Source organism: Zootoca vivipara, chromosome 3 (genome assembly GCF_963506605.1).
Source record: "Zootoca vivipara chromosome 3, rZooViv1.1, whole genome shotgun sequence".
Classification (NCBI taxonomy): domain Eukaryota; kingdom Metazoa; phylum Chordata; class Lepidosauria; order Squamata; family Lacertidae; genus Zootoca; species Zootoca vivipara.
The window spans coordinates 56,026,755-56,040,275 of record NC_083278.1 but is presented as its reverse complement, the minus strand read 5'-3'; the positions used below and the strand labels follow the sequence as shown (position 1 = coordinate 56,040,275).

General features: G+C 40.8%; 1 protein-coding gene across 8 annotated transcripts in view; it reads right to left on the bottom strand.

The window, feature by feature from the left end:
- The window catches only part of LAMA2 (laminin subunit alpha 2), a 377,555-nt gene that overhangs the window by 162,295 nt on the left and 201,739 nt on the right, over nucleotides 1-13,521 (bottom strand). For all 8 annotated transcript variants that reach the window (XM_060272671.1, XM_035109029.2, XM_060272672.1 and 5 more), the window contains exons 14-15: nucleotides 11,467-11,678; nucleotides 4,219-4,330 (exon numbers count right to left, since the gene is read on the bottom strand). In XM_060272671.1, the coding sequence (XP_060128654.1) occupies nucleotides 4,219-4,330; nucleotides 11,467-11,678 (324 nt within the window). The remainder of the gene's footprint in view (nucleotides 1-4,218; nucleotides 4,331-11,466; nucleotides 11,679-13,521) is intronic.

Genomic DNA, 13,521 nt, shown 5'->3' with positions numbered 1-13,521 from the left:
TTCTTCCCTCAAAGCAGTAAGGGACAGAGGGGATTGGCTCCACCAGTGTGCCCTCATAATCTGCATCCTGATGCTTTGCTTTGCTCTGTTCTCCCTCCCTCTCAGTAAGCAGGAAAGATGGATGGCATTGAGAAGGCAGGTGTGCAACGCAGCACCTTCTGCGCCACCAGCTAGAACTGCTCAAATTACTATGGCATATTCTGTACTACTGGCTGGGGAATTGCCCTGCCTACTCAGAGGATAAAAAGCAGATGGGGCGAAAAAATGGAAAATAACTAGTGTAGGTGCCAAAGCCTCAGGAAAAAAAAAAGTTTGACTGGGCGAGCTCTAAGACCCACAATAGGAAGTAGACCACATTGGGTATATCTGTCATACAAACTAAGACATTTCTGGTTTCAAATGTTGCAAATATGCCAAATAGTACATTTCATAGTCTAATAAATAAATAAATAAATAAATAAATAAATAAATAAATAAATAAATAAATAAATAAATGATACTCTTAATGTTGTTGAGGTCGTAAAATAAGTTTAGGCTTGATAAGAAAGTAAGAATTGCATATATTTGCATAAACTTCAAAATTGTTCTTCATTCTTGCCACTTGGCTTCAATATTTCCAGAAATTTTATATCTCTCCATATGCATGTGGGTCCTCATTAAACAATAAGTTAATTATTTATACATGTAGTGATAGTTGTCATCTCAAAATGTGTGACACATATATACTTTTAGCAGTGTTCAGTACACTTTATTTATATCAATGGGCATTTCTCAGTGGAGGTGACATCTTGTAGGTGTGATTTATCAGCAAAACCCCGACTGTTGTGCTTGCTCTTCAGAATAAAAAGCCAGGCAGCAGTCCTTACCTGCCATATATTTTAAAAATCATCGTACAGTTCTGAATTCAAGGGGAAGGGCTATAGCTCATAAGAACATGTGTCAGGCCAAAAGCCCATCTAGTTCAACATTCTCTTTTCACAGTGGACAACCAGATGCCTATGAAAAGCTCACAAGCAGAATCCAAGTGCAACTGCACTCTTCACATGATTCCCAGCAACTGGTGTTCAGGGGCATAACATAGCCATCGTGACTACTACTTATCCTCTGTGAATTTGTCTAATTCTCATTTGAAGCCTTCCAAGTTGGTGGCCACCACTGCTTTCTATTGGAGCCAGTTCCAGAGTTTAACTATACACTGTGTGAAGAAGCCATTTCTTTTTTGTCTGCCCTGTTCATTTGTCTTGACAACATACATAATCTTATATACCTCTTGTTTTGTTAAAATGCACCCAAAGAGAAGGACATAAATATTTGCTCAACAGCAAGCACGGTATGACTAGTTACAGTATGTTATGTTCCATGACAACATGGAAGAAAGCAGTCAAAAGTATTTTAAAGAATTTGTTTCTTTGCTCCCTTTCTTTTGAACTTCTGAACTCCCTTGAACAATTCAAAGATTCTTCAGTATCTGCAAGCTTCTACTCTTAATCAAAAGACATGTGGCCATTGAAGGTCAGGCAAGGAAGCAACACCTTATTATCTTGCCCAGTTCAAGTTGCAAGCAGGATGCTCTTAATAAATGCATGCAAGAAATGAATTCAATAAAAACATTATTTCTTTACTGTCAATCTGTAAGGGGCACAGAGCAGTTCTGAAGACCAAATGTATAAATTGTTTGTTTGGTAGAAAAGTCCCAGCCTTACAATGAATTGTATGTTATGAAGTATGCAACACTCATATCTCCCCACCCCGAAATAGTGAGCAGGATCAGGTATGGCACACTGGAATTTGGATGATAAGTCATGCAGCATCTCATCAGAACAGAATTAAAGCTTGCTTAACTGTCAAGCCCCAGGGAATCATGGGAATGGGAGTGGCTTTTCTTATTTGGCAGGTATTTGGGAATTTTAACAGCTGGTTTTCAATAGCCTCACAAAAAATTCCAAGACTCTTTGCTGGAAGCTGGTATAAAAGTGAACAAAAAAAATCCAGTTTATGTCCCTATGGGTGGGATTCATCAAGTGAGTCCTGTCAGCACAAGTCTTGTGCAATGCCACTGGTGCGACAGGGGTTTAGCCCCTCTCCTCCCACAAGGCCTCCTGAAATTAGCTCAGGGTGCATTTAGGAGAAACCCCAGAACAGTCGGGCAGGGGGAGAGGGAAGCTGCAATGCTTTTGATGACAGGATGTTCACCATTGCGTGGCACAGAATTCCATCCATTATTTTTCAATAAGATCAAGCTTTGAAAGGGCCTTCTGAAAACCCATCAATCAGCTGTGTGTTGAACCTTGTGAAGTCCCATTCAAATTTGGCACTACTATGTGCAGTGCTTTGCATCAACTTCAATGCATTAGACAATCTGTATGTGACTATCTGTATGTGACTTCCATTTTTGTTTATATTTAGTAATTCGTATTTGATTCCAGTTAGAAAATCTACAGAGGGAGCATTTATCTAAGGTTTTCAATAAAGGGCAGGCTAAACTTTAATTACAAAGAAGGACAGAAGCTGATGAAGGTCAAGGTGGAAACTTCTCAATGCAGGAGTCAGAGCTTCAGAAGACAGCCAAGGTAAGCAGTAGATATTTTAATAGTGAGCCAAATTGCTTGGCTGTGGACAAGAAGCCAGTATATGCTACTCCTCAGATAAAAGGTAGAACAGGATGTGAGAGAACAACAGAAATTAAAGGAACATATTGTTTCATTCTGTTGTCTCTTCATGGCATTTGTACATCACAAATGCATTTCAAAAGCTGGCAGGTTTCGTATGACCAAGGAATGCTTTTCAATGATCTTGTTGTTTGTCATATAATGCGAAGCACATAAAAATAATGCCCTTGAGACAGGCAATAGTGTTGCTGTTTGTTTGTTTTTCAAAGCAGAACATACAAGAGGGTCATCCTTGTCCATGGTGTACAGATTAATTTCTTTCACCTCACTGTCATTTCTGGTGAATCAAGGTTCTGAACAACTACAAAACCCACAAATCCCTTGCCAGCCTTTATGATCTGCCTCTTCTTTTCTTTCTGTATTATTATTTCTAATAGGAGGAACAAGTGAAAATGTTTACTGTGAATCAAGGCTCTAAGTCCTAAATGAAATATATAAAATCATGGCACACATTCAAGGAAAAGAGAGCTGACAAGTCAATGCCTAGAGTGCCTGTATAAATGGCATATTGTTTATAGTCTTGTGAAACCGAACATCTTTGTGTTTTAAAGTGCTTCCTTAGAGGCATGGTTGTGAAGGATTTTTGAAGGATTCCACCGTGAGCAATGCCTCTATGAGTTAGTTAAGCATATGTGCACTTACTCTGAGAATATGCTGATAGCATTTTGGTGAAAGTGCTGAAAATATGGGAATGTTACATTTATCACCTTCAACAAAACTGCACCCTCGAAACCAATGAAGCAAGCATCCCAGAGAAAGCAGAATGCGGGAAAGGCAATCACAGCAAACTCTGGAAAAAGGGCTGCATATCAGATCAAGCGCAAAGATGTCATTTTGCTTTGTAATACTCAAGCATGACACATACTTTGATTGAATGTGTCAAGTTTCTGTAACTATAATGGCTGATAAAGAAGCGATCAGGCCAAGGGGGAACTGTTGATAACAAAATTCTCTCTGTATTATTGTTTTAAACAGTCACTTAGGAAAGTATCAAAAGCAATGTTTCTTTCAATTGCAAGTGTAAGGGACTAGAGAAGGAAAAGTTCCAAAATGTTTTAACAACTTACTGAAGCAGATTTTGGACAAATAATAGCAGGGAAGTGGGTGGGAGATTTTCAGCAGGAGTGAAAGGATTAAGAAAAAAAAAACCCTAACTTGTGCAGTAGTCATAATTTGGCCTGGGGCCACCATGGTTGCTGTGAGTTTTAAAGGGCTTCCCCAATCATGGGATGAAAAAATGAGGCTAGGGGATGATTAAAAAAAACACATAAGAATGAAGCACAGCTGAATGGAAGAAAGGACATTTCTTCCATGCAATTCAAACTAAAATAAAAAAGTGGATCTGCAACTCCAGAACGATTTACTTGAGATTCACTTAACACGGTGAGGCTTGCTTCCAGTATGCACACATATGATTGTTTTCTGGGGTTGCCAGAAAGAGATGTTACTTGCTGCTTGTCTATCCACTCACTTTCCATGAATTGGTTTGAACATTTCAGACATACAGTATCTTTGAAGTGGAGCCGGATCTGTTCAATGAGATACTCACTTCACAGGAGGTACCAGAATATCCTGGAGGACACTGGCAAACTTCCACAGCAGATGCATATTTCTGTCCACTTGAAAAGTGATCAGCCGCTTCCAGGCTGACATCACTCAACCTAGAGTGCAAAAATGAGAGAGAGAGAGAGAGAGAGAGAGAGAGAGAGAGAGAGAGAGAGAGAGAGAGAGAGAGAGAGAGAGATTACTATTTCCCTGTGAAAGGAACATCAACCCTGCAATGTTTCCTAGACCAGATAGTATGGTGGGGGAATTGTTTGCTAAAAATGAGGTGGGTCTTTCTATTCATCGCCTCTACCTCTTCTTGCTTGATATCATTCATGTTTAGACTGTGGCAAGCCCACATTAGAAAGCTGTCACAACAAGTGGATCAGCAGCTGGGGGACTGTGCTTAGCTTGCAAGTTATGTATTTTTACTTCCATTGCAGACACACACAGAAGCAGGCTGCTTGTCAAAACCCAGAGCTGAGGAACTGTCACCATGAAATCCTCTTTTCCAACTTTAAAGCACTGAAATCCTTAATTGCATTCACCAAGCATACATGACTTCTTAACATCTGTATGACTTCTTAACATACTGCATAGTTTTATTAATTTTATACTTTTTTTAAATAAAAAAGCTACCTTTTAGGGCCCAGCCCTCACAAAGTGACTCCCAGCTGAAAACACAAGATATACAATCAAAATCTGAATTTAACCATAAATGCCGTAAAATATCGATAGGAATAACACTGAAAAAGACAGTGAGGCCAGCTATATTAATGGCAGTATCAACACACATCAGAGCAGCAGCACAATACTGTCCTTTTAGGAAAAAGGGGTTCCAAACACCTGCCTTTGTAGCACATTTGAAGGCCAATAATGAAAAGAGGTGATGCATACCTCCACAGGAACAGTATTCTGCAAAGGTGGAGCTACTGCCAAGAAGCCCTTATGTTTCTCTCGTGCCCATCAACCAATTATCAATAGAAAGGCCTGCACAGAGCTTGTCTGAGGCCTGAAGTGGGAGTCTTGCTCATGAGATGTGCCACTGTGGCAAGACCTAATCTGATGCTACATGCAATGACACAGGGCCAGATTTTACTATTGAAGCCTTGCAACGAGTGTTTCTCCCATGGTCATTTAGGCCATTAAGTCCCTGGTCAGCTGGGAGGCATGGGCCATTCTTGGCATGGCCCCTGCGCAGTCCTGATCAATATTGTTCATTCATTGTTGTTTACATTACTTGGGAGAGAGAACTACATTGCTAAATTGAAAAAGTGCAAATTTCAAAGAATGGCTGTGTTTTGGTTAGTAAGTTGCTTTGGGATGTGCGAACTAGGCAAGTTTACCTTTAAATGTGAACTGAATCACATTTGTTCCCCCATCTCTATCTGTAATGTTCTACTTTGGGGCTTTGCAATGACTACCACTAGGGCTGCTTTGTGCTTTTCTGTGCTTTTGTTATGGGGTTATTAGGACTGCTCTGTGACAGTGGATAAGAATTTCCTTTTGGGATCAATCGTTTTCATCTTGCAAAGTACTAGTAAGATTCTTAAAGGCAAAGAGTAAATCAAAAGAATTTAAAGCCTATTATAAACACAACAAAATTTGCCAGTGGTCTTATTATCCCATTTGCCTATTGAACCACAGATCGTCTCTTCCAGTACTATGTGATATAATTTGGAACAATGAGAAACCGTTACACACAGAACATTTCACTCAGTATTATTCCACATTTGTATTCACTGAACAGTCCCAATTTTCATTAGGTTCTGCTATTTGGTAAATGGTATTTTAATGTGTTTAACAGTTTTTACTCATTGAAAAAAACAACCAGCAGTGCAATTTTTTCCCCACTTCAATGTAGTAATTTCTTTTCCTCTGTGCCATGCTGAAGACATTAAAGTACATAATGTTGGCAGTAATGGGACACAGGATCTTGGAGACACTTGAGAAATTTGAGTTTCTAGACCAAATATTTAATATGACTGCTAGTGTGGCAGACACTGTTGACTTGCAAATGCAAACAAGATTAAAAGAGATGCAGCATTTGGAGCAATAGCAGCAGAGTTTACGATCTGCTATTATATTAATTGTTGTAGCTTGAGATTAAAAGAAAAAAGAAATCACCGCCCCCATATAATGCTGCTGGGAAGCCTCTGGGTTGCACAGTTTGCATTTCACGCAACATTATTCCACAGTTGTATTCTCTGACTAACTTTCATGATGTACTGAAATCTGAATATTGGCTACATGTGTACCGGCCTATCACACTTCTTCGTACCACATGGAGCCTAAGTCATATTTGCTGCAGTTTTTCATGAAAGCGCCAGGAAGTTTTTTGTTCCAGTCACTACTGGACTGCTACCAACCCAGGAAATATGCAGGTCACAGAAAAAGCACGGTGGCAATAAGAGTAGGGCACCTTCTTTTCTACTCCTGTAACTGCTCTAACAATATTGATTTGCTTACTTAATACACCATCCAATATACTTTATGAAGGAGCAGCAGTTATCTGCCACAGTGATTGTAGCTAGGATGCTCCAAGGAGGAGATAGATGTGAACATCTGCTACAGCACTTCCGTGTTGATAGTGCAACAAGAAATATGAAGGAATGCCAAGCCAATTCCCCATACTGAGTTGGGAACTCCTTACTTTTTTTTATATCCTGCCATCTGCTTTGGCATATTTCTAGCCCTGTGCAGGCACTTGGGAGTGGGTAGCAGTGAATATACAAAGGGCTATGTGTATTCTGTGCTTGCTGTTTCCCCACCAATGTCATGTATTAGAGTCCCTGTCTGTGCCAGGGTCTACATGCATACACCTGCATGTGCAGGCTCTGGAGCAACTTGAACACTGTCTGTGCCAACTGGTGAGGAGAAGAGAGATGGGAGAGACCAGAAAAAGCTATCTCAGGCATAGGCAAACTCCGGCCCTTGGGATGTTTGGGACTACAATTCCCATTATCCGTGACCACTGGTCCTGTTAGCTAGGGATGATGGGAATTGTAATCCAAAACATATGGAGGGCCAGAGTTTGCCTATGCCTGATCTATCTGCACATCTCCACCTGGCAGCCCTACTGACCTTGAGGCCCATGAGCTTCCTCAGGACTGGGAAGATAAGAGAAACACCAGCTGCACCTTATTGCTACCCCACTTTTATTTTGCTCTGTTCCTGCTGTGGATAAGGGATGGGAGTTTCTTGCTGTGGGTGCTTGTGTGCAACAAGGGTGAGAGCCTGGATGGTTTGCAGAGTGGGGTGAATGATGTTAAGTTACTCAAAAGCCACAGAGCGAGAGTTTACTGGCAAGGAATGTGGCCCTCTTTGTGTGAGACACAGAGAGGAGGGGGAATGGACTGCTGTTTGTGAAAAAAAGACGTGGGAATTGTTTAATCTGTATCAATCTGTTGGAATGTTTTTACCTGGGTATTCGTTTAAATTGGATTAAATTGGTTAAATATTAACTTTAGCAGTTTTGCTTGTTTACCTTATCATACAATTAAGTTGTGTATATGATTTTGTAATGATGGTCTGTTGTTTTTCTCTGTTTATTCTTTTACTTTGTTTCCTGCTCTGTAACTAAAAACCATTCAGTGAAGAACGAGCTATAAATATTATAAAATAAATAAATACATAGGCTCCAATTGCATGGGCTACACTGAAAAAAATGGAGGGTAAAGATCTGGCCTATGGAACCTACATGTGTCAGGATATATGCAAACAGAAGGTGCCTTAAGGCTGGGGGGAAAGCCAGAAGACATGATCCTACTTTCCTCCATCTATTCATCTGTATCTGCTTCAAACATTCTGCACAGGGCTGCAATGTATTATGGATTCACAGTGTATATGGTTCATTCTACAGGCGTAAAAAGAGAGATGTGGAGGACTTCCAGCACAGAGCTGAATAAAGGAAAGACACAAAATGGGAAAAGGGGGAAATGCTTCACTTCCAATCTGTACATATGTCATAATAGCCTGCCAAAATCCTGCACTGTAACTTTTTATACCACAAATTTCCCACTCTATTTTTGTCCTGCTGTCATTGTGCAAGAGTGCTCCTCCATATGGCAATGATAGTATAACACTGGGGAAGCTTTGCAGAAAAACTATGGTGTCTCCATGGTCCAGTATAAATCCATCACTAATGCAATATTATTGCATCAATGGTTCCTTTTTAGTAAACCATTTAGAGGTACTTTTTACAATCAAGTGGTTCAGAAACTGTGAGTCCTGGATGACCTGCTCCCTGCCTTGCAGTCATTTCCCCACCTGGCCTGGGAGAACAGGGCTCTGACTGACTCCAGCTGCAGAAGCTGAGGCAGCTGATCAAACACTTGGGCTGGGGTATTGTTTAGGGGGGTTTGTTGCAGGAGGGATTATTGCTGCTATTGATATTATTTTTTGTGTATCTTTATTTTAGATTTTAGTATGATTTACGTGGCAATCGTTCAGTCTGGTTGTGTATTTTTTGATGTTTTATTTATTTATTTATTGTTAATGACTGTTTTTGTTATGTTGTAATTATGTATTTCTTCATGTTGTGAGCTGCCTTGGGCATAATTTAGACCAGGCATCCCCAAACTTCGGCCCTCCAGATGTTTTGGACTACAATTCCCATCTTCCCCGACCACTGGTCCTGTTAGCTAGGGATCATGGGAGTTGTAGGCCAAAACATCTGGAGGGCCGCAGTTTGGGGATGCCTAGTTAGACTGTGGAAAGGTGGCATACAAATGAAATTATGTATGTATGTATGTATGTACATAGAAATAAACATTGCAAATTAAGCCCAGGCTGGAGATACTCAGAGATACAGTCCCTAAAGCATTCCCATCGGCTGTGATGCTATTGCTGCACAGGGCAAGAAGGACATTCCAAACAGTATTTCTCACCATATGTGCAACTATAACAAAGGGGAAGGTCGAAGCAAAATAATAATAAAAATTCATTGCAGTAGCACCTTAGAGACCAACTATGTTTGTCATTGGTATGAGCTTTTGTGTGCATGCACACTTCTTCAGATACACTGAAACAGAAGTCACCAGACCCTTATGTATAGTGGGAGGGTGGGGAGGGGTATTACTCAGAAGGGTGGTGGGAATGGGTGATTGACTGATGGTGTGGAAACCCAACTGTTTACGACTGCAATTGGTCTACAAAAGCAAGATTAAATCCCCCCCTTCCAGCAGCACCTTAGAGACCAAAGCAAGGGGTGAGATGGTTAAAGATAGCTTTATCATGTATAATGAGATAAGAATCCAATGTCTTTATTCAGACCAGGTTTCTCCATGGTTTTAAGTTTGGTGATAAGATGCAGTTCAGCAACTTCTCTTTCCAGTCTGTTTCTGAAATTCTTTTGTAATAAGACAGCTACTTTGAGATCTTGTATAGAATGTCCTGGGAGATTGAAGTGTTCTCCTATTGGTTTCTCTGTCTTGTGATTCCTGATGTCAGATTTATGTCCATTTATCCTTTGACATAGGGTTTGGCCTGTTTGTCCAATACACAGTGAGGGGCACTGTTGGCATTTGATGGCATACACAATGTTAGAAGATGAGCAACTAAATAATCCTGAGATGGTATGTTTGATGTTGTTGGGACCAGTAATGGTGTTTGGATTCTTATCTCATTATACATGATAAAGCTATCTTTAGCCATCTCACCCCTTGCTTTGGTCTCTAAGGTGCTACTGGAAAGGGAATTTTTTTAAAAAAAATCTTGCTTTTTCCTGTAGACCAATTGTAGTCGTAAAGAGTCGTAAACCAACACGGCTACCTACCTGTAACTAAAGGGGAAGATGTAAGAGCAGTGAAACCACTCATTGCAACTCTTTGGGCAATGTCAGGAGGTATTCCAGGGAATCTGCCAATCTTGCACTGCTTGGATTTGTCAGTTTGGGATGATGTGCCTTGCATGAGATTTCAAGCTGGCTGTATTCACAGGCTTATAGCTAGTTACGGAATAAGGTCAAGAGGTAGAACAAGCCTGAAACTGCATTATTTCTGAGGAGGAATTTGAAAGATAAAGAAGAGTTCAAACAGCGTAAGTTTTTGAAAAGCAAGTTCCAGGTACAAAAGAAAAACAGGGAGCACAGACTGAGCTGACAGAGATCAAAGACCTTGAGATGACTCAAGGTTGAAGAGATGCAGCAGTTTAAAGACTCAGGTGGGGTGAACAAAGAAACAGAACAACGGCTGTGTAAAGTCAAGGAAACATGAAATGGTAAGGAAACTGTATTCAATGTGAAAGATTGCCAGATCTTGGCTTTAGCATATTTAGGAAGTTAGGTTTGGCACATTTAGTACAGTGGGCTGTCCTAGCAATAGGGGTTTTTGACACAGGTGAGTGCATCACGACAGGATGGGCAAGTACAGTAGTGGAAGGAAGCATGATCCGAAAGTTTCAAAGAATCATAGAACCGTAGAGCCGGAAAAGACCCTGAGGGTCATCTAGTCCAGGCACCCCCAAACTGCGGCCCTCCAGATGTTTTGGCCTACAACTCCCATGATCCCTAGCTAACAGGACCAGTGGTCGGGGTAGATGGGAATTGTAGTCCAAATCATCTGGAGGGCCGAAGTTTGGGGATGCCTGATCTAGTCCCAGTAATGCAAGAATCTCAACTAAATCAGAGGGGGAAATAGGGAGGATTCAAAATAAACCAAAGTTTATTGAGGCTCTTAATAAAATAGAAGTCTGTGTCCAAGCTCAATTGTTCACCAGCTTTCTTGCAGAGGCATCAGTGAAATTATTAGTGGTGCAGAGACAATTAGAAATCTCACTGCAACTCAACACGCAGGCATTGGGTACTACTCTCATTCAGTGTTACTGCCCCTTTGCAGCAGTGTGCACCATTTGTGAAGCCGAATGACTGAGAAATCCAACACCTTAGTATGTTACACTTTGCTAAATCCAACACCTTAGTATGTTACACTTGGCCAAATAGCATATTAACTACTTGCCTTTGTGAACTATTTGAGTCATTATCTGTCCATCCTATATCTTCTTTACCTAAACCTATTTGTGGGCTGGTGATTGGTTAGTTTGAATAAATTAATAATTAATTTTTTAAAAAAACCCTGTTGCTCACCAGCAACTTTGCTGCTGCTGAATTTGCCACTAGAAGCTAATGAATTAGTGATACTGATCCAAGAAAGCAAAACCATCTGGAATTAAATTAAGATGGTGCTGGGGAGAAGCAATGATCAACCTGCTTAATAGAACTGCAGACAGAACAAAATGCTGTTTCAACAATTACCTGTAGATGGCATTCATCCCATAGCTGTATGTAGCTCTTATAAGGAGACTCTTTATATTTGCCAACACAGACATGAATTCCCTTTTGCTGACCGGAAAGTCAGTGCCATGCAGCAGAAACAAGTCGTGCTTCAGCAACACTTCTTCAGTGTGTTCTTCAAACGGGTTCAAGTGAATTCCCTCTTGCGACGTGCTGATTCTCAAGCCACTTCCCTAGTAATTATTATAAATGTTAAGGATGAAAACATTTTAAAGAAGTGACACATAATGCCACATATTTATAGAGAGCACAGCACTTTGGCATATGCTACAAGGCAATTTTCATACACGTGATACACCCTCTAGAATTTGATATTTTCACTGGTGTGGAAATCTGGATAATGATGCAACAAGGTAATGCATGCAAAATTTTGATAATATGTTGGTAACTGATGTCACAGCTTTGCATTTTCATGGGGGGAAATTCTAGAATTATGCTGCCTGTTACCAACTATACAATAGAAATAAATGCAGCAATAAAATAGTGCAACCTGCCTACACAGTGCATATCCCAGTCAGCTTGATTATTCTATTTAGACTACGATCCTAAACAACTTACTCAGAAGCCTTTTTCACTGAAATAAATGGGCCCTTTTTTGTAATTATCTTTCTTCATAATTACATCGCTTCTCTGGGCTCCTTTGGGATGAACTTAATAATGAAATAAATTCATGTCAAGTCTTTGAGCATCATTCTACACACTGCTAATGGGACCTAAGGATGCCTAGCTGTGCACTAGATTACATCACCTGCAATATTTATTACCATTGAATTAAGCCAAAGGTGGGAAAGCAGTGGCCATAGCTATTCTGAACAGTGTGTCAGTCTCTCTTGGGGTCTGCCCTCCCTGCTTTGGTGGCAGTTCAAATGGGGTTGCAAAAATGCTGTCCTCTGGAGCCACAGCTTCAAGCGGCAGCTGAATGGGGAGATGGGTAGTTTATTGCCAGCATCAAATGAGATTTTGAATGTTCCCTGCATCTCCCCTTTCAGCCACTGCTTAAAGTTTCATGAAGGGTTCTCTCACCTTGAGGGGCACTGGTTCCACTGGGAGCGACCAACTCAAGATGTAGAGAACCTTGAAGCTGCGGCTCCCAAAGGAATCAGAGTACTATATCGTAGAGTTGGAAGGGATCCCAAGGGTCTTCTAGTCCAGCCCCCTGCAATGCAGGAATCTAAGGAGCAGGAATCTTATTTGCTGCTGCTGCTTAGCCGTTTCCCCAATCAGCTTGACCAGAAGGTGGGGGCGGGGCGGGAAGAGATCTTGCAGGACAAGAGTTTCAATTGCCCCTCCTGACAATGCCATTCTACTGCTCAGATGATCCAGAAACAGATGTCCGGCACTATACAGTGGGCTATTTGTGTGTGTGTGTGCATGTGTGTATGGAATGCTCAATGTGTGATTGTGTTTGCATGTTAAAGGTGTGTGGTTATGTTAATATGGTGTGTAATGTGTATGTTATATTAAACACATATTTGATTTGTGTGAATTGTGGGTGGGTGTGAATGGTGTTCCCTCGGTCTGTCTGTCTGTCTGTCTGTCTGTCTGTCTGTCTGTCTGTCTGTCTGTCTGTCTATATCTATCTATCTATCTATCTATCTATCTATCTATCTATCTATCATCTATCTATCTATCTATCTATCTATCTATCTATCTATCTATCTATCTATCGGCCCTGGTCATTTTGCGGTATGTGGCTCTCAATTCCTTTCTCCAAGGAAATGCAGCCCTTGAGAAGTTAGAAGGGGAAGTTCCCTGCCTCTTTGGCTTTTAGTCTTCATCACCCCAAACAAAAACTAAGGATATGCAGCTGCATTTCCATATATTCACCCTGTTGCTCTTTGACTCATCCCCTTTTCTTCTCCTTCACTGCTGGTTCCAATTTAGATTGGAATGTAAGCATCTTAGGGAAGGGTCTTCTTGCTAGCTTCTTCTTTTCGCCTTATGAGGTCTGCTGACTGTGTGTCACTAGCAACCCATCCTTTCAATGAGCATTTCAAAGAAACAGGGAAGCAATAC